Source organism: Rattus norvegicus, chromosome 8 (assembly GCF_021556685.1).
Source record: "Rattus norvegicus strain SHRSP/BbbUtx chromosome 8, alternate assembly SHRSP_T2T, whole genome shotgun sequence".
NCBI classification, from domain to species: domain Eukaryota; kingdom Metazoa; phylum Chordata; class Mammalia; order Rodentia; family Muridae; genus Rattus; species Rattus norvegicus.
This window is the reverse complement of record NC_141541.1, coordinates 11268133-11295572: the sequence shown is the minus strand read 5'-3', so window position 1 is coordinate 11295572 and position 27440 is coordinate 11268133. Positions and strand designations below refer to the sequence as shown.

The 27440-nt window shown below is 45.2% G+C and overlaps 1 protein-coding gene across 13 annotated transcripts in view; it reads left to right on the top strand.

The window, feature by feature from the left end:
* Window positions 1-27240, top strand: part of Yap1 (Yes1 associated transcriptional regulator) — a 70814-nt gene extending 43574 nt beyond the window's left edge. For 2 of the 13 annotated variants that reach the window (XR_015626768.1, XR_015626767.1), the window contains exons 5-10: window positions 7727-7908; window positions 10082-10129; window positions 19876-20006; window positions 23115-23227; window positions 24477-26775; window positions 26974-27240. Coding sequence is in view for 8 of the 13 variants with exons in the window: in XM_087562611.1 (XP_087418737.1) it covers window positions 7727-7920; window positions 10082-10129; window positions 19876-20006; window positions 23115-23227; window positions 24477-24712 (722 nt within the window). In the remaining 5 variants the exon portion in view is untranslated. 13 annotated transcript variants of the gene reach the window in all.
* Window positions 27241-27440: the final 200 nt, after the last annotated feature.

Sequence of the window (27440 nt, the reverse complement as noted above, 5' to 3'; positions counted from 1 at the left end):
TTAACTTAACTTTATCTGGTGATCGTACCGTACAGCTGGGTTTTTTAAGAAAGTGGGTATTCGGGGTGGAAAAGAAAAGCATCCAGCCACCCCACCGCAGCGGGTAATGGAGATATTAAGAAAGGTCCCTCCTCCTTGCCTTCCTTCCCTTTCTTGGGCCCACTATGTAGTGTGTTCCAGGCAGGCTTGTCTACGAGCCAAAGCCTTTGATTTCGTGGCCCGATTTGTAATCTGTTCCAGACCTTTACAGTCAGAGCTGGAGTGTGACTGAGGGGGCGGGGCGAAGAACTTAGTGGAGAGTGACAAGGGAGAAGCAAGCTGTTAGCTGCTGCCCTCTCATTTTTGACCCTGGGTGGGGCCGTGCACACACAAGTACATGTCAGTTAGTGGCTCCGTGCATGTGGAGCTCACTCAATTCTCTGTGCTCTCCGGATCCATAGTTAAGAGAGGCTTAGCTAAGCCACATAGATAGGCAGAAAGGTGTCCATGCCTTAGGATGGAGGATAAGCTCTAACTTATTGCCCACTTCAAACATCAACCTTCATTTTCATATCTATTTCTTACATGTGTGGTTAGCATATGCTTGTGGAAGATAAGTCTCTGTCAGTGTTAATGCTGGTTGATAACCTCTACAAGAGGCTATCTGCTTTTTAACCGCATTAAAGAATATGAGTCTTGTAGTATTTGTGCGGATGTTAAATTATGTCAAATTTTAGGCTAGGGAGATAGATAGGTAAAGTACTTTTAGTTCAAACATGAGGAATCTTTGTGTTTTTGTTTGGTGTCAGATAGGCCTTGCTCTGTACCCATCTGGCCTGGAAATGATTATGTAGATGAGACTGGCCTCCAAGGCTCTCTGGTCTTGCCTCCTGAATGCTGGGGTTAAAGGAATGCACCTCCACACCCAGCTTTGTATTGAATCATTTCTCTTCATTTTTTGTCATTTTTTATGAATGGATTATTTTAATTTTTTATTTTATTTCACGTGTATGAATGTTTTGCCCTTATGCATATCTGTGCACTGTTGAGATATCAAGCATAGGAAAAAGGGAAGAACTATTTGTATCTGGACCTTCGCGTGCAGCTAATTCTCGGCAACTGTATGCCAAGGGCTCTAGGTTTCCGAGGCCTGCTTTGGTCTTCTAGGCACAGCTGAGATTACTCTGAAGAGAAGCCAGACTCTGTTAATCTTTCATCTAAAGATAAGCCGTATCTCCAGAGACTGGCCTGGCAAGTGCTCAGTTCTCTCTGTGGAGTAGTGAGGACAGGGTGCTGGTGGAGCAGAGCAGACTACCTGGCGTCCTTCAGGGTTGGCCCTACTGCCTGAGTGGGTCTGCCACAGACCTGCCTCTCTTCATTCAGAACCCACACAGGCCACACGACACAGCAGCTGCTGTGAGGGAGTCCGAGCCATCTCCCAGCAGCTCTTCAGCTTAAGCACTTCTTGACGTGAGGTTTTTGATACATCAGATTATTAAATAAATATCCAAATAGTCCGGGGTCAGCAAGATGGCTCATTGTTAGGTACTTACTGCCTGGTGACCTGAGTTCCATCCCTGGGACGCAGATGGCAGAAGGAGAGAACTGACTCTTTAAGTTGACAGGCACAGTTTGGTTTACACCCCCCACCACACCCCCCAGTAAATAATGTTTCAAAAATAAAAATAGTTTAGTACCTGGGCTTGGCATTGTTATTCAGTACCTAGGCAGGTTTTCAGTTGCGGCGACAGTCCCCGTTGCTCACCCAGAACGCTCAGTGTAGTAATATAAGTTCAGCCTCTACCGCTGGCACTCTTGACTGGCCAGCTCTCTCAAGTCCCAGGACTTGGAGCAGGAGCTCCTGCTGAGCGGGTGAGCTTTAAAATCATAGCATAAAAGCATAGTGGTTTGTGATTCAAAGCAGCTACTATCAGATGCGTGCACTTGTACACAAACTTTTTAAGTTTCAGCCTTACTTATATCATCTTTAGACTGTGCTAAAGATGGGCTAGCTGTTACTTACAGACACAGACTGAAAGCAAAGGGAAAGAAGTGGCAGACCTAGGGGTCAGGCTAGGGCCATCCCAGGCTTTAGTTTTACTGCTTGTCATTTCCCTTGGTGACCCCCACCCCAGGTCACCTCCAATGTCTGCTTGTGTGAAGCTATGCTTGTGCACTTGTGCTCCAGTCTGTCCCATGTCACCAGCAGCATGTCACCAACTCAGGACAGGACTAGTTATTAACTGTCCCAAGGTGAAGGATAAAACAATACGGGAAAATAGAGGAAAGGAGCCACAGGCCAGGGCATGTATGCCTCATGGAAGGTCAGTCAGTCGGCTGTGTGGTGCCTTTCACCACAGCAGTGCATCATGTGAAATCAGCTCTGAGAGGAATCCAGTGAGTCTAACGTGTGCTCTCTCTCCTTCCACTGAGTGCCAGTCACTGTCTGACCTTTTCTTCCAAATAAGTCATTTCCACAGTAAAGAGAAGCGGGGCAGCTGGGGACAGAAGGCTGACAACCAGTGAGAACATACCCTCTATCTCACCTCAGTTAGCTACCCATCTGCCCCAGAGTGCAGGAGGAGGTGTTGAGGGGAGAAATCTTTTAACTTTGACTGACTGACTGACTGACTGTCTGTCTGTCTGTCTGTCTGTCTGTCTGTCTGTCTGTCTGAGGCCTTACTCTCAGAACACTACCCCTGCCTTAGTCTTCTGTGTACTGGGATCACACAGGTATGCACTAAGATACTCTGCTCTGTTGACTTCTTTTTTCCTTTTGTTCCATCCCAATTGTTTTGTTGGGGGTCGGATGGCTTTTGAAGGTTGGAGGGGGAAAATGAATTGAATTACTTGTCCTTATTCCAGTCAGTTAAAGATGGGATACTGACCTGGATGTAGTGGGCCTTTAACCCTAGCACTTGGGAGGCAGATGGACCGCCAGCCTGGTTCACATTAGTACAGCCGGCTCTACAAAGTGAGACTGTCTCGATGTTGGTGTGATGCTAAACGCTACATTACTTAGACATAAGGGTTATTAAGCGTTGGCAAGCAAGCTATATATTAATGATGACATTAGATAAGGTCCTGATTTGCCTATCCACTCACCTTCCTACCCTCCAGGCCTTTTAAGCAGAATCTCACTGTTTAGCCCAGACTAGCCTTAAAAAACTCAAGATAATCTGGCCTCAACTTTCAGGCAGATAGCACCACCTACACCTGCTGTGGATCCTGATCCACTCAATGCCACAGATTTTCATGGTGAGAAAGAAACACCAGTATAATAAATGCCAGACGGACAAATTAATTACTGTGCCAACTTAGTGTAATTGTTTTGTAGCGAATTCAGCCCCTTATGTTGACAGCCATGGGTGTTTTGTACCTTAAACCAACAAAACCACACTCGTTTCTTCGGTAGTTGTAGACGGTCATTCCTTCAGCAAGCATTAGACAAACCCTTTTCTTTTTATCAAAAGAATTTATGTAAATTAATATTTCTGTTAAAAAATTCAGACTTTAAATTTATACTTGGTAAAGTTTCTAGAAATTAATGATCTTGAAGCTAAGACTAACACCTCTGTAATTCTTTATAATAGCCCATGGTTTTGAAATTTTATAAACCTGAAGGTTACATTTGTACCACATTTTTATCCAGCGCATGCTTGTGTATGACCTGCACACTGGATAAGATGACAGCTTTGGGAAGTCATTTCTTTCCTTCCACCATGTGGTCCTCCAGGATTGACTTCAGGTCCTGTGGCTCCCCTCCTCCCCCTTAAAGGTCGTCTTAAGTCTGAAAACTCAAGACCTGAGGAGGCTTGCAGAGAGCCCTGACTCTTTCTTATCAACAATCATGGGTAGTTTGGTTTTCTGTCAGATTGAAGTGCTGTTTGGGGCAGTTTCTCTTTGCCATGCAAAAGTAGCTCAGACAGGATTTTAGCAGGGAGTGTGTATGTGGTGTTTTGTTTACTTTTGTGTTTTTGACATTTTCCCTTTGCCTTTTTTGAGTTGGTTAAAATCAAGGGCTCTTCTTCAGGGAGGAAATTTGGAGAGCTTCTTTGCCTGTCTCCTGCTCCACCCCCTCTCCCTGGAACAAAGCGAGTTGTGTCTTCTTTGCTGCTTGTGAGGTCCCTACTGCACCCGTGTGAGTGCACTGCTGTGCGCTGTGTCTTGTTGGTTAAGTAAGATGCTCAGGGAGTGAGTGACCAAGGCTGAGGTAAAGCACATGCTAGCGTACCCACACCCACTCCATCACAGGAGCACGCCCTTCTGCTGTGTCGACTGGGCCTGGTGTCCTTGAAGAGCCAGGTGAGCTTAACTCTGAAGATGCACACTGACAGTGCAGTGCCAGCTGCCTGCAGCAGTCAGCCGTGAAGATCCCCGCTGTGGCCGGGCTCTGCCTAGGTGGGACTCTAGAAGCTGATGGTGAAAACAGAGGGGATGATTTTTAGCTTTGTTTTTTTTTAATGTGCAGTTTATTGTTGGGTTTGCTGTAGTTTTCTTGGCCTGGTTGTCTTTAGTTTAGGCAGGGTTACATTCTATAGCACAGGCTGGGCTGTCACTCACCGCAGCTCCAGCCTACCTCAGTCTGTAGTGAGCCTCCTGCCTCAGTTTCCCCAGTGCTGGGATTGCAGAAACAAAACATCACTCCCAGCCCAATTTGTTTTCACCAAGTATGTTTTTTAGTAACTCACTTAATCTATTATTACCAACGACGACGACAATCTAGTGTAAAACGCAGTCATTTTCTGTTTTTTAATACAGGAAATGCTTATGAGACTTAGGCTGTGTTTTGATGCTTGTATCTCATAATCCCAGAACTTCTCAAAATGAAAGGTCATTTTCTAACACTATTCATCCATTTATTGAATAGTTTTTAGATTAATTTTATTTTTGTTTTGTCTGCATCTATGTCAGTGTGCCACATGTGTCCTGTGCCTGTGGAGGCAGAACAGGGCACTGACACCCCCCACCCTCCACCCCCGGAACTGGGACTGCTGATGGTTGCGAGGCAGTGTGGACGCTCGGAATCACACTTGGTCCTCTGGAGAGCGGCAGGCGCTCTCACCCCGTGTCATCTGTCCAACCACTTGTACTCCTTCAATTAATTATAACTAAAGACACTTTTCTTCCCAGTGGGTGTTTGCTCTTGGCCTCAGTTCTTAAAAATAGTTGTTAAGATTATATTTATCATGCATACAGTGTCTTGGGGTACACTCACACAAAGCCATGATAACACTGCCCAAACCTCTCAGTTCCTCATCATCTTAATACACGTTAGTGGTCTGCAAGGGGATCTAGCCTTTCCACCTAGCAGATTCCAACAACGTTTTCCTTTTTTCTTCCTTTTACCTTCCATCCAGTGGGGATGTGTCCCAGTGATGTGCTCTTAGTTATCTTGTTTACTATGTTGTCTTGGGAACAGAGAAAGAAGCTCAAAGCACAATCAACTACCCCAGCCTTCCTCAAGCCAGCTCACCTCCCACACAACAGAACACTCCTTTAAGGATAAATGGGGGCCTAGAGACCTGGCTTAGCAGTCACGGCTCTTCCAGAGAAACTGGGTTCAGTCCCAGTACCTACTGTGGCGGCTCACAACTTTAACTGCAGTTCCAGAGGACCTTGTAAGTCTTCCTATATCCTGTACACACATGTACACTTACAGCCAGGTATATATAGATACCTTTTTAAAATCCTCTAAAAAGAGAATTATTTAAACGTTTTCCTGGGGCATGGACAAGAAAGAAGCTAATAGCTTGAAGATTTGCCAAGCTCCAATACCTTACTTAATAAAATTATTTTCACCAACATAGGTAATAGACAGGTTCTGTGTAGCTCACACCTCCTCACACCTACCTCCAATCGCCAATAATGGGGAAGAATACGGATGAGAACACCGACTCAGTAAGTCACTCTGTGTTCAATTTGTTTCCATATGTGCTGTATAAAAACCATACCTTTCCCTTCCTAAAAAGAGTGCTTTGTAAACACTGGCTCCTTTATATATACGCTCCTTCTCCATTTTCCCACTTGATCAAACTGTTCACTGTTTCTAAGATTTTCTGTAATTCCCAAAGATTTCATCTTTTCTATAAAGGCACAAAGATGGGTGGCAGAGTTAACCAGTGGATCCTTCCTTTGAGGCATGTTACAGGCTCTCCAAGAGAACAGGAAGTACATTTCTACATTCCGTGAATACTACCGTGAGAAGCAGCACAGCAGAAGCTGAGCACGACCTGAGGACTGTTGTGAGAAGCACTGTGTACAGTCAAAACCCAGGCCTCAGACAGCAAGATGGCTCAGGGGGAAAGGTGTTTACTACAGAACCTGATGACCTGAGTCTGATCTCTGAAGCACATATAAGGACAATCAACTCCTACAAGTTCCCCTGTAACCTCAGTATGTATGTGTACCCCAAGATAATCTTAACAACTATTTTTAAGAACTGAGGCCAAGAGCAAACACCCACTGGGAAGAAAAGTGTCTTTAGTTATAATTAATTGAAGGAGTACAAGTGGTTGGACAGATGACACGGGGTGAGAGCGCCTGCCGCTCTCCAGAGGACCAAGTGTGATTCCGAGCGTCCACACTGCCTCGCAACCATCAGCAGTCCCAGTTCCGGGGGTGGAGGGTGGGGGGTGTCAGTGCCCTGTTCTGCCTCCACAGGCACAGGACACATGTGGCACACTGACATAGATGCAGACAAAACAAAAATAAAATTAATCTAAAAACTATTCAATAAATGGATGAATAGTGTTAGAAAATGACCTTTCATTTTGAGAAGTTCTGGGATTATGAGATACAAGCATCAAAACACAGCCTAAGTCTCATAAGCATTTCCTGTATTAAAAAACAGAAAATGACTGCGTTTTACACTAGATTGTCGTCGTCGTTGGTAATAATAGATTAAGTGAGTTACTAAAAAACATACTTGGTGAAAACAAATTGGGCTGGGAGTGATGTTTTGTTTCTGCAATCCCAGCACTGGGGAAACTGAGGCAGGAGGCTCACTACAGACTGAGGTAGGCTGGAGCTGCGGTGAGTGACAGCCCAGCCTGTGCTATAGAATGTAACCCTGCCTAAACCAAAGACAACCAGGCCAAGAAAACTACAGCAAACCCAACAACAATAAACTGCTTGCAGGCTCTGTGGGAAGGGGCACACTCCAGGTCACTCTAGCACATTTACTGCATGGGAATAATTAGTAGTCAGGATTGGTTATTTTGTTGGTCGAGTTCTCTTCAGAAAGTGGTCATTGATGAGCTGATGATTTGATTCGTAGCCTTTGTAGAAAGTCTCTCCGATTTTGTTTTAATGTGGTTTGGTTGTGTGTGTGTGCCTCCCTGAAGGTTCTGTGTGAAAGGCCTCTCTCTCTGAACCCACCAGCTTCCGGAGGATTCTGCTTCTGCCTTCTATCTCACAGCAGGAGTGCTAGGATTACAGATGTATGCTATTGAATTCTGTGTTATATGTGGCCTCCATGGATTCACCTCATGTTATATGGCTTAGGTAGCAAGTACCTTTACCTGCTGAGCATTTTGCAGGCCCTTTAACTCTATTTGTATAGCTTGCCACTTTGGTTCCTGTTCTCTGATGCTACCCAAGTTCCTTTTGCCTTCGGGATCTGTAACAGTTGTGATGGACATGGGTCACAGTCATCACATCTATGGTAGCTTCTCAGGGATTTCTAGCTGACTGGCTATCCCCTTGCATGCTTGAGTTTTTCAGGACAGTCTTTGTTTCATTTCAGCCATGAACCAGAGGATCACTCAGAGTGCTCCAGTGAAGCAGCCCCCACCCTTGGCTCCCCAGAGCCCACAGGGAGGCGTCCTGGGTGGAGGCAGCTCAAACCAGCAGCAGCAGATACAGCTGCAGCAGCTACAGATGGAGAAGGAGAGGCTGCGATTGAAACAGCAGGAGTTATTTCGGCAGGTGAGACCACAGGTTAGAGCGCGGCCTTTGTCTTCCGGGCTTCCCCTTCCAAAAGTCTGTGCTTTTCATTGTAGCTTTAGTCAGCTGCCAAGGAATGTTGGTTTTGTGAAAGCAGGCCTGCTTTTGTCCTGTTCCTTGACTGGCCTTGGTTCATATGCACTATAATTCATGGTCCTACATCATACAGAGCTGTATTTATTATCCAGAGTGGTGGGGCACACCTCTCCCTCTCATCCAGAACTTTGGAGGCCATTGCAAAAAGATTAGGAGCTCAAGACCAGTCTGAGCTACATTATAATGTGAAGGCTAGCCTGAGCTACATGAGACCCTGTTTCAACAGAAAAAAAGAAAAGTACTGGGCAGTTGTCAGTGCAGTTGGGCAAAAATGCTTCTTCCCAGGTGCAGGCCAATTGCAGACATTGTTTCTGAGAGCTTGGCAAGTAGAACTCTGGACTATCCCTTGGAGAAAAACAGTTTCTCCCTTAAGTGAATCATTTGTACAGTATACTGTGTGACATTTTCTTTAATGACAAATGTTTCAGTATTCTTAAGTCAAAGAATTTCCCTTAAAAATGTCCCCAAGTTTATAAGATCCAAGGTCTTAAGAGTTGTCGCTGTGCTTTCTCATGGTGAAGGGCAGAGGACCTGAGAGGGACAAGCTTGTGACAGTTCCTTCAGAAAGCACTGTTGGGCATCGGCTGAGGAAGAAGACATGGTCTGAGGTTTGGGGCTGAGTATAGTCTAATGAAAGAGCGTTCACCTAGCACGTGTGAAGCCTGGGTCCAGGAGACACCTAGTCCCACCCAGTTGTTTTTTTTATCGTACTTCAAGAATTTGAGATACTGTTACCTTAGTAGAGAGTTGGTCTTTGGTTAAGCAGTAGATTTGTATAGAAACTGAATGAATGTCACTGTAGTACAGTGGTCAAGAGTGTACAAAAAGAGAAGACCCAGGAAATACAATCTCCTTTCCCAGAGATTCAAACTTTGTTGGTTGTAAATTAACTGTTTATTTTTATTCTTACCCTCCAAGTTGTTTACCAACCCAAAATAGTGTCTGGACTTTCTAAATTGCCTTTTTTAAAATCAGAGCTACTGTGAATATTTAAAATTAGTTTTATATTACACTTCTGTTCCAAGAAGTTGGCCTGGAAGGTAGACTGACTTGAGCCCTGGAATCGCTCGTTTATAATGCGTCCCGTGGTCCAGGTGTGCTGGCCAGGTTCGTGTCCGCAGACAGTGACAGGGAGAGCACACTAACTCAGGTTTGTCCTCGCCCTCCATCTCACTGCAGAAGGAAGTACTTCCCAGTTACAGAAAACTCTTAGAACAGGTAGCATCACAAGGATTTCAGTGTTGTGGCCGAAGAAATAAAAGTAGTAAAGCTGGCTCGTTGTCTTCATTCTGTTCTGACTGTGACTGATTGGTGGGTGGGTGTACAATCAAGTTGCAATTTCATATGCATGTGGGCTGCCAAAATCCAGATTGTGTCATAATAAGAAGCTCACTCAGTTTATAATGTCTTCTCACTCTTTAACGTAGAGATGCACCTCTGTCACTCTGTGTTATGTCAATTAGCCAGGGTTTCTTGGGCAAATTCTGCTACTTGTAGAATTCTTCCTTCCAAAGAAGTTTTCTGGCTGTTCTTGGGTGGTGGGTCCTGGACAGATGGCCTGCCTTCTTCAGAGGTAACCTCTGCTACTTTTTCCCTGCTGCCGTCTTGCCTAGTGTTGAAGGGTCAGACCTCCTCTGTTCTAATGCTAATGGACTGCATTTTATTTTAGAACTGTTTGTTTAGCAGTATATGAATGAGTATATCTTAAGGTCTCTGGCTTCCTGTGAACGTCTCCATCCACAGCTGTCTTATCACTGAGACATTGAAGATTATTTCTACCTGCTACATCTAACACAGAAACAAAGAGCCTACCTGACTGTTACTAAATTTGCCTTTGTCTTGGCACCAAGTCTTGCTGTCTGTCCTCAGTGCTGCTGGACTGTGAGGGGCAGTCTGTTCTGTGGTGACATCACTGGCTCCTGTTCTTCTTTGCTGTTTCTTGGGTAGCTTGGGAATTCTATGCTATGGTGAGATGTCTGGATACAATTTGTAAGTCAGCCTACACAGCCAAACCATGTGGCTTAAAGTAATTTTTATCCGTCTTATTTTTTACTCTTAGGCAATACGGAATATCAATCCCAGCACAGCAAATGCTCCAAAATGTCAGGTAGGCTCTTATATGATGTTTTAGCTTTGGGGAAAAAGATAACTAAATTAGGAAAGAGAGACACCGTGTTCCTGGCCCTGTGCTCATTGGAGATGAGCCAGAGTGAATATGTTTGAGTCGTCTTTCTCCCCAGACACTTGGCATTACTTTCCAGGGGACTGACGACTGTCTGGCCGTGCTGATTCTCCCAGAGTGTGTGGCATTTGAGACTCTCAGAGCTTCCTGTTTCATACACAGTGTGAAACAGTGTCTCAGTGGTCATTTTGTCAGCCTCCAAATGTGTATGATTTTTGTTCAAGCAGCTTAAAGTAGATGTTCTTTTCTCACTCTCTTTAAAGTTTTAAAGAGTCAGTAAATTGAGCCATAGCAAAGAAAGTAGTTAGTTTACATACTTGCGGTCTGTTTTTGGAAATCCTAATGAATACGTTATTCTCAGTAGCCCTTCTGAAGGAGGGCATTGTCACTGTCAACGCTGCCTCCACTCAGCTGCCTGGTGCAGTGACACACTGGTCACAAACGCACCAGATGCTGCTGTGGCTGCTCCTGTCTGAGCTATGAATAGTGGCCGTCTAGGTACCAGTGTGGATCCGTTATGTTTCTGCTCTAGAAGACCGAGATAAAGAGAGTCTGTGCCTCTTAGATGAGTAGAAGTAGCCATAAAACACTCTCCATTTCCTTCCCTTGCCCTACTCCTACCACCTCTCGCTCTTTAGGGATCACTGTATTATAGCCCAGGCTAGCTTCAGGTCTTTCTATGGCTGTCCTGCCTGTTGTTGCCCCATCAGCAGCCGAACTCTTTGTAGCTTCTCTGGGCTAAGTGGAAGGAGCATGTACTGTTAGGTTGGCCAGTGGAATTACTTGGTGATAAAGTCAGAGATCATCCTAACTAAGAAAATAAACTGAATTTTTTTTCTTTCATTTTTCAATTTTTGGGTTAGGCTATCCTTGAACCGACAGATCTGCCTGTCTCTGCTTCCACATTCTAGGATTCACTACCACACGTGGCCTGAACTCTGTTTTCTTTATCTCATAATGCCTTCATTTAACCAAAACATCAACCAAATAAGGGAGTGTGAACACTCGTGCAAAACAGTCATTTTCAAGGCAAGGGACACTGTACATCTGGCTGCAAAAACTGCGTAGCACTGGATCTTAGAAACATCTTTTCCGTTTCTATTAAGTGGTTTCTATTAGTGATTCTCAAGAGACAAAAGTAACTCCCTAGATTTTCATTGAGATCATAAGTCCTGTAAGTCAGAAATAAATGCAGAAGCTCTCCTTGTTTATATCTGAAACCCAAATCTAGTGAATGAAGATGCCTTCAGGTCTTCATTTCACACTTGAATAGAAAGGCCTTGTGTTGTAGTAAAGGCATCAGGAGTTGAGATCTTGGTGTGGTGCTTTGTTTTGAAGAAAAGATTTCCCCAAATCTATAGGCCAGGATGGCCTTGCACTCCCATGGATCCTCTGGATCCTCAGCCTCCCAGGGCCAGACTACAGCTGTGTGCCTTGGCACCTGTTATGGCTAAGGGCCAGGTCATTGATCAGCCATGGGCTCAGTGTATAAGGCTCCTAGTTCAATTCCCAACACATACACAAACGTGAGATGTAAACAGTAAAATTTTAAGGTGTTTTAATTGGAGCACATGCTTTAGATTTGTATAGTCTAGATCAAAAATCTTTGAGAGTTAAATTTTGAAAATGCCATTAGATACACCAAAGATTTAAAATTCTAGTTTTTGTAGGTATGGTTGTACAGACTCATGGTTCCTGTGCTTGGGAGGTAAATGTTGGAGGATAAAGGGTTCAGGGCATACCTTTGCTGCATAGCAAGTTTGAAGCTGGCCTGGATTTACTGAGACACTTTCTAAAGTAAAATGGTTTGCTCTGTGTGTTTGGTTGTCAGCATACAGACCGATGGTTATGAAGTGTCAATCTCCATATTCAGTTGTGATGGTGGACTCTGACATTGAAGCCTCCAGAGGTTTTTCCTCTCTCGTCCTACATATATTCTCTATGACATTATGACATTGTATATGGAGAGAAAAGTGGCATTTCTCATACCATACAGCTATTCTGTAACAAAAGCCAGAACAGTAGAGTTTCCAATTCATTTAATGTTTTGTATCACCCAAGAGCCTTCAAAAATGGTAGCTCAAAGATCCAGCAAAAACAGTTTGATACTGCAGTTCAATGAGCAGTAAAGACAGTGTTGACACACATCTAGGTGAACCCTCGCAGGGCAGACGAGCTCTCCCTTCTGGGTTCATCAAGGCTTTTCCTTGGCGAGTAAGAGGAGAAGTAATGTTGCTGCACCTCATTATTCTGCAGGAGAATGATTTCATTTACTCTGACTCAACTTGGAGAAAAGGAATTCTCAATCTAGCCTGCCTTTGTGGGGAGAGAGAGTGCATGAGGAAGACAGGCAGGAGAGCGTCAGAAAGAGACATGGCTTACGAGGGCTTCCTCTGTCATCCTCTGCTTCAGATCACTCACCTTGCCAAAGCACTATGCCACCCTGTCAGGAAGGATTTGGTTCAGGGCTGGGGCAGAGTGTTTATCAGGGTTTCTCTGGGTAGCCCTAGAACTCCACTTGCCTCTGACTCCCAAGTTCTGGGATTATAGCATCACACCAGGAGGGAAGATGGTGAGAGGGCTTCCCATAAGGCACTAGAGAAATCAAGTCAGCCACACAGAGCTCAACAGTCTGAGTGGACATGGGAAGGGCTTGCTTTTTCACTTCTCCAATAGAAAGATGAGTCTCACAGTGATGATGTATGTGGGTCTTGTTCATAGCCGTGGATGAGGCTGTTAGCGGCTCCAGACTCCAGAGCGTGCATTGGTCTTAGACAGGGTGTTGGCTGTGTAGCTCTAGCTGTCTTGGAACTTGCTACTTAAACCAGGCTGGGCTTGAACACCTACTAGCAGGCTCCAAGCTCTCTCTGAGTTACTGGATTACATACACGTGTGTACAAGCACTGCCAGCACTTTTAAATAACTACAGTCAAAACTATTTTTAGCACTTTTAATGAGGCTAACAAATCATATCTGTATTCTGGGATTCCATAACCTGTGTGTACTTGTGTCCCCATGGGTTTGTGAAAACCTCAGGCTTGTAGTGTGGATCATGTCGACAGAAGGAAGACCTTTCAAAGCATTTTTAGATTTCATAACTAAATATGGAACGTGTCACCATAATTTCTTACAGTGTGTTTATAGGATTCAGAGAAATTGTCCTTACGTAGAGCTTACATTTGCATTTCTACAATCCAAAGGAAGCCGTAGCTGTGTAAACACGTCTGCTCTGATTGTGAGCACCACCGCCTGTGGTGTGTGCAGGTCCCTCACAAGGCCACCCTGCACACTCCAGCTCTGTCACACTTGGAGGAAATGACTCTCCTTCTGGGTACACATTACCCCTTTTCTTTGCTGAAAATGGGGTTCTGAGTGTCTGGGGTCTTTCTGCCTGAAAGGCTCCCTGGGTCATGCTTCGAGGTCAGTAACTCCTCAATATTTGGTAAGCAGTTCTTCATTGGTGAGATCCTACCAGTTAGGGCTTTCTGTTTGCTCTAAGGCCAGGTCTCACCCAGGACTGTCCTCATCAGAATAGCTGAAATACTTGAGGTAAGACAATCACATAAATGTCTCATCTCACTCAGATTTAGGTGGTCAAAAGTCAGTTTCAGTCTTCATAGCAATGACAGTGTCAGTGTTCTGTGGCTGTGTTAGACAGGTCTCCCTGTTCCTGGCACAGCTCAGTGAGTAATAGTGTTAGAGAATTTGACTAGCTACACATTAACACTTGATAGGAAAAAGGCTATTAAAAACAATTGCCAGAGACATTTCTTTCTTGTGAATTTGGTAGTAGCAAAGAATTTGGCTTCCCCTACTCAAAGTTAACAGATACCAGAAATCATAATTTACAGTTCTTTTAACACTTTTTTCAAATCTCTTTTCTCTTGGAAGCCCTAATTTCTCATAAATCCTAAGATTTATTTAACTGGTTTGCCTTGAATTTCAGTAAGTTCAGGGCCAGCCTGGTCTACATAGTGAGTTCCAAGCCATCCAGAGCTACACAGTGAGACAGCTAACAGCTTACTGCTCTGTCTTACTAACGATATGTTTTATTAACTATAATTGCCTCTTGAGGAAGTGATGCCATAAAGAGCTTTCTAGTTTTTTCTTGTTTGGTTTTCAAGTCTCAGGTTACAAAAGACCAAACTCTAGAAATCTTTCAGAAACAGCCCAACTTGGTGTGTTTATTTCGGAAGTAATGAAGAACTCTAGGACTCAGAGATGAGCTGGAAAGGAGACTGATAAGACCCGGTCTGTCTTGGTTTGGTTTTGAAGCAGGGTTGGTCTTGAACTCACTGTGTAGAACAGGCTAGCCTTGAACGTGGGTCATAAACTGCACCTCCACACCTGGCTAAGACTCTGACCTTGAGCAATGGCAGCTTCTGCTGTCTTCAGGATTGTTGGTTTACATTGCTGCAGCCGAGGCAGACCATTTGTAAGCATATGCATTTTTGGAGTTAACTTTTCATTTCCTACATTAGATTTCTAGCTCACAAAGGTGACCCTCCTTAAGCAGGTGGTTGCCAACTTGCCCATGCCTGTGTGCCATGCAGTATCCAAAGGCACATGCTTTGCAGCATATCTCAGTACTGCCAAAGACAGTACAGACTGACTTGGCTGCACCCGCAGTTGACTACCCTTAGTATTTTCATATGCAGCAAATAGGATTCAGTAAAGTTAAACCTGTTGTCAGCTTCAAGAAACTGTCAAAAGCTAGAGTGGTAATCAGTTGAAATGAATGTTTAACACGTGAATGATGGAGGGGGGTGGATCACTTTGTTTTTGAGTTTTTTCGTAAAGTAGTCTCCCTGACTTCCTTTTGGGGGGGGGGGGGGGAGTCTTGTTTTCTGTGGTCCAGCTTGGCCTTGAACTAGAATTCTGCCTCAGTCCCCCACTACTGATTACAGGCTGGAGCACACCTGGCTTCCTCCCCACTCCCCTCTTTCTTAATCACATCTTGGGCATTAATTGAATCTAAAACAACTTCTCTTCCTATATAAATCAACCTGCATGCAGGGAGCGCCATTACCTGCACCCTCTGTCCTGTGTCAGAGGTTACTTCTTGGAGCCAAGGTGCTACAGGGTTTCCTGTCTCTAATCTGTGTGCTTTCAGTAAACAACCTTGTGGAGTTGAAAGCACTTTAGGTAAATGGCATGTGACAGGCACACTTAGTAAACAAAGCGTTTTACATGTTGTCAGCGCCTCTGAGAAGGCTTTAGGCAGCTCTCAGACGTGAACGGAAGATTGGAGGTGCATCCTACTCTGTGCTGCACCTCGTCAGATGCTGAAGGAGAATGAACGTGAAATCAGAGCTGGCTTTTTCAAAAGATCCTCTGTACGCTGTCCTATGGGAACCAGTGTTGCTGGGGCTATAGCCTCCGTGGCGCAGCATTAGCCGCCTCAGTACAGAGACACAGCCATTGTCCTGTAACTGGGTCAGTGTGGAGCAGCTGTACAACTTCAGCCTGGGGACATGGTTGGACAGCCTACAGGAGTGACTTCACCCAAAGCACTGGATGTTGCAAGTTGCTCTGTCTCCAAGGAGCTTGGGGTTATTTCATCTTGAACACAGTGCCTAAAATTAGACGACTGAGCTAAAAATACAAGATGGTCCAACTTCTCTTTTCCCAAAGGTAGTTGGAAAAGTTTGAAAGTCTTACAAAATGGGGAAGTAAGCAAGTCAGAAGAAGTTTGGCCAGAGCCAGGTCAGTCTTCTGCCCTGTGTCAGAGATCAAATAGTTCTGCTACTAGAGTATTTGACTTTTTCTAAATCAAGTATTTTTAGTGCATTCTCTTCTGTAATAATTCAAATATGCAGTAGTTTTTCCCAGTGAGCCTGTAAATCTCAGCTAATCTGGGACATGTTTAGAGTCCTGCCTTGTGAGTAAAGTCAGTGGTCCCAGCCTGATCTAGATTTCTGTGGTGCTTCATGAGGAAGATGGGTTTGCCTGTTTTCCAGAATGAACTTGAGTTTCCTGCCTCTGTTGAAACCTGGCTCTTGTAGCCCAGGCTGGCTTTAAGACTGGACCTCCTTCCCCTAAACCTTCCAGGTGCCGGAATTACAGGTGTGCACCATCACGGCACCTGGCTTGGGTCTATGTAGGGGTGTGGGATTGTGTACTCTAGATAAAAGGGTACACACCATGTTTGTTTATTCACACAAAACTTTAAGTTGTGTTAAGGGAATGACAGGAAGCACAGTGTCTTCCTTTCTGAGGACATGAGTGATCTTGCCTTGAGTATAGCTGCTTATCTGTGTGTCCACGACAGATGTCTTTGTGGTTCTGGTTTCCTTCAAATTGTTGCCAGCCTTGTAGCGCAGAGTACTGTCACCCTGTCACCTTTTTTTACTGATCCTCTCAAGGACGGGTAGCTGGATTTTGATCATGGCTCAGGGCCTTCTTGGAGGCTCCTTGGGTGACTAGGAATGAACAACTAGCTGCCTTCACATCCCAGGTTGCCTTTCTTGGTAAGTCTAGACTTCGAGATCTGCATCGTCTGCCAGTGGGAGAGACTGAGGTGGCAGTGGGTCAGGAAGTGCATGCTTAGCAGTTAGGAACACGGGCTGCACTGACAGAACCTGGATTTTCCAGCATCCATGTGGTAGAGCACAGTTGTCTATAACCTCAGTTCTAGAGGGTCCTCACCCTCAAACTTATACCAGTGCATGTGCAATAAAAATAAGTAAATTAAAAAGAAAAACCAGTAAAAGCAGAAGAGCAACAGAATTCAAAGAGCAGAAACAGAGGCCTTGAGACAGTTTCTCTGCGTAGCCATGGCTGTCCTGGAACTCACAGATTTGCCTGCCTGCCTCTGCCTCTGCCTCTGCTGAATTAAAAGTGTTCATCACAACCAACAAGGGGCTGCTATTAGTTTTAATGCATGCAGTGATCTTGGAAAAGCACAATCTTCAAAAGAGCCAAGATAAAAGATTGTTAAAATACTATGAAAATTCACCACACTACAGTTATTTCTATTAACTGTTAGCTATGGCCATGTACCGTTGACTGAACACAATTAAAAACCAGATAGACCAAAATGGGTCTCTTTGATAAAATGCATCTGAGGTGCTAGGATATGGGTGGAGGCAGCCCCTTCCTAGCATGTCTCCGTAGCATATCGGTAGCTCTCCGTAGCATATCGGTAGCACTCCGTACAGTCCTGGGCGTGTTCAGTTTCAGGATGCTATGGATTGATTATTCAGGGTTGCTACCATTTTATTCAATAAAACAGCCTCTTGACTCTGTCCTTTCAGGACATAGGTTAATGCAGGATGCTCCACAGCCTGCTATGTGCTTGGGGTTTAAAGACGTGGCCTGCAAAATCCAATCTCAAAAATGCAGCTGGGATCATTGGAGTTAGATAGGAAAAACATTGCCTTCCTTGAGCCCTAAATAATAGAAAAAACACTGTCTTAGCAAGAAGCCACGCATGGGAGAGCGAAGTTTGAGAAGCTGTGGGGATGCTCCACCACTAGAGTCACTTCTCACCTTTCAGGGTGATGTAGTCAGCAAGGGAATTCTGTCTGACAGAACTGGGTTATCACAGGAACCACTGCAGAGTGTTGGCCTTTGAGCAGAAACAGCCAGAGGATCTAAGACTGGGCCTGAGAGTCTCAGTGTTCTTGTTGAGATGGGGAAGCAGTGGACGCAGGCATGACCCAGTAAAGAATACACAGGCAGACTTAACACATACACACACCACCTAGAAAGGTATAGGGCCTATCAATAAGTCATGGGCTTGTAGAGAGAGGACAAAGGAAACCAGAAAAGGCTAGAGCAGGAAGGGCCCGGAGTGTGAAGGGTTAAATGGGAGATGAGGTCATCCAAGAACTGGTTTCCTGGAGCCACACAGGGAAAACACAGTCCTGAGAAAGTGCAGGGGTGCACAGTAATGACATATTAGCCAGGCGGTGGTGCACACCTTTAATCCCAGCCCTTGGGAGGCAGAAGCAGGTCTTGAGTCTGAGGCTAGCCTCATCTACAGAGTGAGTTTAAGGATAGTCTGGTCTGGATGGGAAGTTTAATATAAGAAACAATGGGTTATATAGTATTTCATACATGTTTATCATAGTGTGCTTTCCTCATATGTACCCCACACAGCATCCTCTTGATCTCTCTTTGTTGGTCTCCCCCACCAAATAACCCACCTTTCCTTTTGATGCCTTTGTGGGTGTATATACTTTTTTAAATTGAGATTTTCAGTAGGAGAAACTGTAGGATACTTGTCCAAGTTTTGCTTGCTTTGTCCACTATCTTCACCCATTTCCATGAGGTCTCTTTCATATTTCATATCAATCAGTTAATCTACACATCTGTTGCTGGGCCTCTAGACGTCTTTCTTGCCTCGGAGCCTTGGCTGTTGTGAGTAAAGCAATATCACACATAGGTGTGCAGATGTCTCGGAGTTCACATCCCTCTGGTGTTTACAGGAGTGGTTCTCTGACGGCCCTCGTTCCTAGTGTTCCTCTGTTTATAGAGTGAACTTGCTCTCTAGTGGTGCACAGGGTTTCCTTCTTCACCCCCTCGATCTTTACAGCATTTGGTGTTGGTTTTCTTTATAGTAATTTGGACTAGTTTGATCCTGCATTTCCCTAATGACTGAGAAGTGTTGTGGAATTATGAGTTATGGAAATACTGTTGAAAAATCAGCTACAATGAATACTGTTATTGTCCATTCATAATTGAAGAAGTTTTAAAATTTGAGTTCAAATTTACCAAAAATGTAAGGTAATCTTTCCCTCGCACACGTGCACAGACCTGAATACTCAGTACACCTCTAGGTAAGGAGCTCCAGTGTGAAGGACATTAGGCCTGAGGATGTAAATAAACCTGGATTAAAGAGAGGAGACACCATAGCTGTAGCTGTGTGGAGGTGTTGATGGCTCAGGCCCTGAGCGAGCGAAGATGTGGCTTTAGATGTGGCTGGAGGAAACTACCTTAAAGGCAGCCGTGGGTCTGGAAACGGCAGAGACCTGACAGCATGCTTTATAGAAAACTCAGTGTTGCAAGTCAGTTAACAAGTAGAAGAGAGGGGCCTGTGCTCTGTCAGGGATGACGTCTGCTCAGGAGACAAGTCCACGACTTATAGAGTAGAGTGGTGAGAGGCCCTGGTGCAGAATGTCTGAAATATCTCCAAGGCCCGTCAGCCTGTGGCAGATTTCCAGGTAGGATTCTGTTGAGCACTGTTTGATCCCTGAAGAAATGTTACCCCAAAGGAGAGAACACAGCTCTATTTGGTTCTGGGAGGAAGTCCCTAAGATGGCGAGGCTTCCTGTGCTCAGTGGGGGCGGGGCACTGTGCCTGACAACAAATCACACTGTCCTTGTCCTTTCCATTTTGTTTGCACTGCTGGCCCAGACCGTCAGAGCGGGTAAGTGACGATGAAGTCTAAGAACTACCATTTAAAGCCCTGACTGTCCCAAGGGGAGATTTTGGGGGATCTTTGCAATTAAAATTGTGCATGTTTTGGGGTTAGTGTCTGCAGCCTACTTCTAATCACTTGAAATGGGTAGAAGAATTTGGTTATTCTGATTAGGAAGTGTTAAATGTTAATGTTTTACCTTTTTCATGCGTATTTACCCCTTTTGTGGTATTGCATCTCTCTTAAATCTAAAAATAAATTTGTTAATCAGCAGACTGACTTTTGTCTTTACATTTGTCTGTTTAAGGAATTAGCTCTCCGCAGCCAGTTGCCCTCACTGGAGCAGGATGGAGGGACTCAGAATGCAGTGTCTTCTCCCGGGATGACTCAGGAATTGAGGACAATGACAACCAATAGTTCAGATCCCTTTCTTAACAGGTTGGTGAGAATACTGGCCAATAACTGGAAAGGACCCTTGCTTTGTTGTTCTGCTTTGAGATTTATGGCTGTGTAGAATTTCTGTGTGGGCCAAAACCCATAGCTGTCAATCGTCTCGGCACAGATGCCCAGCATGGTCAAAGCTGAGGATTAAACGGGCTGCGGCAGTAGGAGAGGGCTAGCCAATAAGGCTTGTGCTGGAATCTGGGTCAAAGCCCCGACATGCTCTCTCCTGCCCACACTCTGTGCTAAATAAAGTCCCTTAAAATTTTAGGGACTTGAAGGATTGAGTGGATGCCGTTTTGTGAAAGCAAGCAGGTAGCAACATCCTACCCCTAAGGGTGGGGGTGCTATGCCCACCCAAATCTTCAAACACAATGATGTAAGCTCCAGGTTCTTCACAGTGGGTTTATAGAGCTTGGATTTGAACCATTTATGATTAATTTTTAACTAAAACCTACCTGCTGTGTTAGAAAATATCTGCTGAACTTCGCTTTTCAAAAAGATAGAACACTCTGTGATGGATTCCCTCCCACCTCCCCAAAGTGCTTATAAGTAACATACCTTTCCTTCTTTCTGTTTGTTGGTTTGTTCATTTTTTGTTTGGTTGGTTTTGTTTTGTTTTGAGTTAGGGTCTCTCTGTAGCCCAAGCTGGCCTCGAAGGATCAGTGATCCTCCTCCTCCTGCCTTAACCTTCAAGCATTACATGGATGAGCCATCATGCCCAATTTACAACATGCTTTTAAAATCGGTTTAGGAAGCTAGGTGATAGTGGCACATGCTTTTAATCCCAGAAGGAGGCAAACTCGGGGGCAGGCAGCTGTCTGTGAATTCAAGGCCAGCCTGGACTACAAAGTGAGTTCCAGGACATCCAGAGAAACCCTGTCTCAAAAAACAAAGCACCCCTCTCACCCTCAGAAATTGGCTTAGGAAAACTATTTTCAATTCTTAGCAGTTAAATTAGAAAATGTTTTATTTAATTTTAGCAAAAACTTATTTGATGATATTAGAACATTTTGAATAGTTGAATTTTCCATCATCTCCTTGTGCCAGGCACACCTCAGTCCTGGTACTAAGGAACCAGGCACACCTTGGTCCCGGCACCAAGGAGCCAGAGAAGCAGGGCTGATGTCTGGTCTAAGGACAGCCAGGGCTACATAGTGAGATCTTGTCAAAAGAAGCTAAAGAAGTTGGCCTGTAAGGTAGGTTTCTTTTCAAAGGGCATGAAAGGCTATTTGAATTTGTCCTGGGGTACCTACTCACACTGCAATCCCAGCACTTGGGAGGCTGATACAGGAGTTCCAGTTCAGCTGCCAAGTAGTAAGTTCCAGGACAACCTGCTGTATGTAGCTTAAGGCCCTGCCCCAAAATCAATGGAAAGGTATTTTGAAGTCGTATTTACTATATATACTGAGAGAAAGATGCAGACTTTGAATTACTATCTAAACTCAAGTCTATTTACCCACGCTTGTAATTTTAAACTGTAACTAGATAAGGGGCCATACCACAGAATCCCCCAGAGGAAGAATTCCAGAGCTTTTCAAGTATCTCTTTTGTTAAAGGCTTATCTGAGGATAGAATCAGAGTCTCAAAAGCAGGGAAGCAATAGGCAGAGATATGTGACAGCCCTTCAGACCTCTGACCAGCTTTGTGCTAAAGCCTAAGGGTCTCTGAAATTGCAGAATGGAGATGGCCCTTCTCCAGAGCCCTCTGCCCCCTGTGCTGTCCATCTCTGTGCATGTGAGTATACTTCAGACACATCAGAAGAAGCCATCAGACCCCATTACAGATGGTTGTGAGCCACCATGTGGTTGCTGGGAATTGAACTCAGGACCTCTGGAAGAGCAGTCGGTGCTCTTAACCGCTGAGCCATCTCTCCAGCCCCACTTTTTTTTTCTTGAAAAAGTCTCTTGATGTCTGCTCTGCTCAATAGTGAGTCTCAGCACTGCCTCAAGGTCCGAGTCCCACCTGTCTCTGACCTCCCCTCGAAGAAGCGTTGCTGCTGACTTTTCAGGCTTCTTCCTCTTCGCCTTCAAAGCCCTTCTTCCCTCCCTCAGCTGCTGCTGTGGCTACAGCAGCTCAGAGCTGAGGTTCCATGAAGTATGGCTATGTTATATACCAACAGTCTCGGGCAAGTTTGTGTCTTGGATTTGTGTGAGGCTTCTGAATGTTTCAGACTTGTTGGCATAAAGCAACAGTTGTCGTGTAGAGTGATGAGGGAGAGAATGGGCCGAATGCATCAAACAATTCATTAGAAGGTTGGGCTCAAACATACTTGTACTGCTGACCTGGGATCTGGTGGAGGTGTTTTGGTTTTTTAAACAAACACTTTAAATGTCCATCATGTAAGAAAGTCAGTCTACATTTGTGATCAGAAGCCATAAGCGTAGCCGTCGCCCTCAGGATTGGGGGTTATTGGTTTGTTGGTTTCTTTCAGTGTTAGTAGAATTCAGGTTAGAGCCCCTATTATCAGCCATTCTCTTTAGGACGCTTCAAGGTTGTTTTCTGTTGCTCTTGAATCAACCTTGAGGCTTTCCATTCCACCTTACAGTAAAATTGCACGTTGGCTCCTTTCTCCTAAGGGCTCTGCTTTGTCCCTTCTCTTCAGAACCTTGGGCCTCTTGTCTGCGCTGTATTTGGGTGTCCCCTCCCCCAGTGTGACAAGAAAGTCGAGTTGTGGGGATTCTGCCTTCAGTGACTTGGGACTCTTCAGTCACTTCCCTGACTTGCTGTGCGTGGCTATCCCTCGCTAAACTCTGGTGCCTTGGGAGGTGGGAATTGGACATGAGCCTAATGTGGTTTTGACCCCTGGGTTTGGGACTTGAGACCTTGAAGACCCCAAGCTTCAAAATAGGTAATGGGGCTTGTCACTTTTTTTCTCTCAGTTGCCACCAAGCTCAACCTTCAGATACCTCTGTCTTTAGCAGTTGTCACTTTAGTTAGGAGCAGTGTGTCTATCCCATTCTAAGTCAGAGGCTGTTGGGCTCTGAAGAGCACTGCAAGGCCAGGACTACTCACTGTTCTTCTAAGAATCATGGTCTCGCTTAACATGTGTTCACCTTTGCCAAGTTGATGGAATCTTCCTGTGTGTCTTCACTATTTTCACAGTGGCACCTATCACTCTAGAGATGAGAGCACAGACAGTGGCCTCAGCATGAGCAGCTACAGCATCCCTCGGACCCCAGACGACTTCCTGAACAGCGTGGATGAAATGGACACAGGCAAGTACTGATTCACTTTCAGCGTGGGTGGTCATTAGCTGTGTTCCTCCTTCCTTCTTAGTTCCGATTCCACTGGAGCTAGCACAGGCTAGCCTGGATTCAGGCACAGGCTGACACACTGGTTTTTCTTTTCTTTTTGAGATGACTCATGGCCCTCCTGCCCAGCTTCCTCAGTGGCCGGCCAGCTTTTGAGCCTGTTCTGTTTTAACGTGTTAGTTGGGCCTATTAGAAGTTTCTTGTTTTAGATCTGTGTTGTTAATTTTGAGTAATTTTTTTGTGACCCACTGTTTTTCTCTTTCCTCTGAATACTTTGGGTTCAGCTGCGTTGTTAACAGTGTTACGGGGCTGGGAAGCCATATTTGCGGGGAGGGGGCCTAGAGTAAGACTTACTGACTTTATAGTTGAAATAGTTGCACGAGTATTGAGGAGCTAAGACCTCTGCCTTGGGGCTGGAGAGAGCACAGGACAGTGATACATTTTCTCCAAAGTGTGGAAGTCTTCGGAGCTTGACTTTATCTGACACATGAAGGTGAGAACTTGTGCCCTGCTTTCTCTGAGTTCACCTAGGTCAGAAATCTTCTTTAGGAGCCTCTTGGGCCTACTTCATGTCTAGCCCCATCCTGGCCCCTCCCACCCACTCTCATGGCTCACCTCTCTGGCCCCCTTGTACCAGAAAGGCCGATTGTTTTTCTGAATGTAAGTTCTGGCAAAGCTCCAAGGAGGAGTGCTAACATAGATAAAAGTTCTCTAGGCAGGTAAGTGATTTAGAAAGAAGTCTGGGGGGCGAGAGGGTCACTTGCCTTCAAGGACTCCTGGGAATGTTCTTCCTCTATGGCGTGTGTGACTCAGAGTACTGTGTCTACAGTGCTGAATGTTAGTGTCCCAGAGTACGAGAGACAGAAGACGCTCCATCTTAATATGTAAATGACCTAGAAATGGTGGTGCATTCCTAGGAGAAAGAGAGAAGGCATGGTTGTCATTTCTCACTGCTGCATATAGAATTCCAAGGGAGTGAGTGTCAGTTCTTCACAACCCATCAGGTAGCCCTTCGTAGTGCGCAGCCAGGCCATGATCTGTACTGCATGACTGAAGGGCTGAGGCACGTGAAACTTGGCACTGTTACCAAGTGGTCTCTGTGTGTGGTTTTCTAAGGTAGACAGACGCTGGGTGTTTCTGTTTCCCATGGCTGTGCTCACAGGGGCAGCTCTGAAGCTTCTTACAAAACATTTTGTTCCCTCCCCAAAACTAGGAGACACCATCAGCCAGAGCACCCTGCCGTCCCAGCAGAGCCGCTTCCCTGATTACCTGGAGGCCCTCCCTGGGACAAATGTGGACCTTGGCACACTGGAAGGAGATGCAATGAACATAGAAGGGGAGGAGCTGATGCCCAGCCTTCAGGAAGCGCTGAGTTCCGAAATCCTGGATGTGGAGTCTGTGTTGGCTGCCACCAAGTTAGATAAAGAAAGCTTTCTCACGTGGTTATAGAGCTGTCCGGAGCCACTCTCCGGGTCTGTGAAGGATCCACAGAGCCTAAGGTGTGCACTCCTGCATTCAGATAAGCCAGTGGGTGATTCTCTGGCTAACACAGAACAGGTGACCAGTGTCCAGCGGGGATCATCCACTGTTGCTCTGCTCTTCTCTGCCATTGCTGCTCTTAGGTTGCTGACCTCTTCACGGCCACCCCTAAAGAACCAGAACCACAAATAGCCAGAGCCCTTTGTTTCCTTTGCTCTGGCAGCTGTGCTCTCTGGGTTGTGGGGAGCCTGTCGATAACAGATGCCCGGCCTCCTCCACTGGTCTTCACCCATCCTCAACTGAACCCCAGGCTGGGTCTGAAATGCTTTATGCGTCTGTTCAAGACACGGTTTCTTCAGCTGCCTTTGGCCCTTGGGTCCAACAAGCCAGACGCGTGGCATCTGATCTCACGGAAGACCGGAAGATGGCAAAGACCCATGCCGAAGACTGATGGACTTCCTGTTTCTTTTTTTAGTCATACCATTAGGCACATAGTGACCTGGATTTTATCTTAGAAGCTCATGAGGCATGGGACAGTTTCCATAGAAATACATTAATTATGCCACATACTCTAGGTTAGGTTTGAATGGATATTTTCTGTGGGTGTTTTGGTTGGTTTTTCTGTTTTCTTTTCTGTGGTTGGTTTTGGTGGAACGTAGGCAACTTAATGAAGTCATTCATAGCTGTAGCTTGGGGTGGGCAGTACCATTCTTTTGGGGGAAATCTATATTTCTCGACTTTTTAACATCCTATTTAAATCTTGGCTGTCTCCTCTCTACGTATGTACACACTCTTCTGATGTCTGTGGTAGTGTGTAGCAGAGTGTGTCTTGATAAGTGTTTCCTTCGCTCCTAGTTTACTGTTGAAATGGTAGCCTTGAGCATATGCATTTAGACATCTTAGTTATGTTTCACGGATAGTTGAAATTCTGGTTGGGGCAATCTGCAGGTGTTTGAGGAGGGTGGGAGGGAGGGAGGGAAGGAGGGCAGTGTTATAGAAAGGGCTCTGGTTGTGGGTAAAGCCAGGAAGAGCTCTCCAGCCCTCTGCACTGCGGCAGTGAGGATAGAAGCCACCAGTGGCCTCACTCCCTTGGACTGATTCCGTTGTGCAGTCTCAGAGCTTTGAGCTTTGGAGAGGCAGGCCTTCCTTCCGCCTCGGCCTCGGCTGTCCACTCAGATACTTTTGAGTATTGACTGTCACCTACAAGATCAGTCTTAGGAAACCTCACGTGCCTGTGTTCAGTGGACCCTGGGGTAGGGCGAAGAATGCTGTGAGGCCTTGGCTGGCCAGTAAAGTGAACAGACAGTAAGTGTGCGGGGGTGGCTGAACTTAGCAAAGGGCTAGAGCGAAGCATGATTATGGCTTTATTTTTACAAGAAGAAAGATTACTAGAGTATGTGTCTCCAAGAGTAATGATGGTTTCCAAAGAGTATTTTTTAAAGGAACAAAATAGGCGTGAATTAACTCTGCGTATAAGCTATGACGTAATAGTTGGTTGTGAATTGCAGTCGCTGCACCAGTTAGCACCTCTCATTTAGAGTCTTTGAGTGCTTCTAGAAGAGTCCCTTATTTTCAAGGGTTCATAATGAACAACAACAACAACAAATTTTCCCCTGGCTAAAGCTGCTAACTATAAAAATTGTCAGCTTAGGAAGATAGAAATCTTGTATTTTGGCCTTTTGAGTAGTATAGCGCAAGAATGAAGTAGAAAAGTTTTATTTAGTACTTTGAGTGCTCAAAAAATGCAATCAGTGTATTATATATGATTCATAGGTCAGTCATTTGAGGCCATCAACTCAAGGCTTTTAATCAGAACCAAGCTGAAGATTCACCCTTGAATCTAGTCTGGGGAAACAACCACGGGAGGATGCATTGACTTTAGAACAGAGAGGAAACTCTAACTGAAAACTGCGCAGATGGATGGTCCGCAGCAGTGTGGGGATTCACAGATAATAGGCATGCTGAGTGCCCATGATTCTCCAGGAAACTCCAGAACAAAGGACCACATCTTCTGTGGGCAGAGTAGCCTCAGTGTGGGGAGGGGGAGGGCAGGTGGGCATGGGCTGGTGAGAGGTAGCAGAGCCCTGTTACTGTTAGAAAAGCTTTTATGAACTTAATTTCTCTTCCTTAAAGACTTCGCTCTCATCTTGCTCCCAGTAAAGTTTTTCCTAACTTTCCAGCTGCTTAACCTCCCTCACAAAGTGAAATGTGTCACCTTCCTTCTCCCTCAGCATGGTGTGCCTGGTTATACCTCAATGTCCAGCAGCCCTGGTGCCTGACAGTGCCTCTGACTTTATCAAACCCTCCGTGCTGACTGTGGGAGACCCGAGCACCTTTTCTCTCACTGAATTTGAATCACAGCCTCAACGTAGTCTTCTTGTTGTGTCCAACAGTGTTTAATGCTTCCTGGCTGTAGTGGGTAGCATGCAGATAAGAATTTAACTGGTTATTCTTGAATTTCTTTTACAATAAACCAATTTTTATAATCTTAAAATGTATCAACTTTCCCACATTTGTGTTCTTTTCAATTAGGGCTTCTGAGTCTCTTGGGAACAAGGGAAAATGCTGGCTGGGGTAAGCATTGCTCTGTATCAGAACTGCTTCCTAAACACAGAGACTTAACTTTCAAAAAGAAAGGAGGGGAAGGTCGTGTGGAAGCAGCTGTGGAATGTTTGCTGTTGCTGTTGTAGAATGCAGT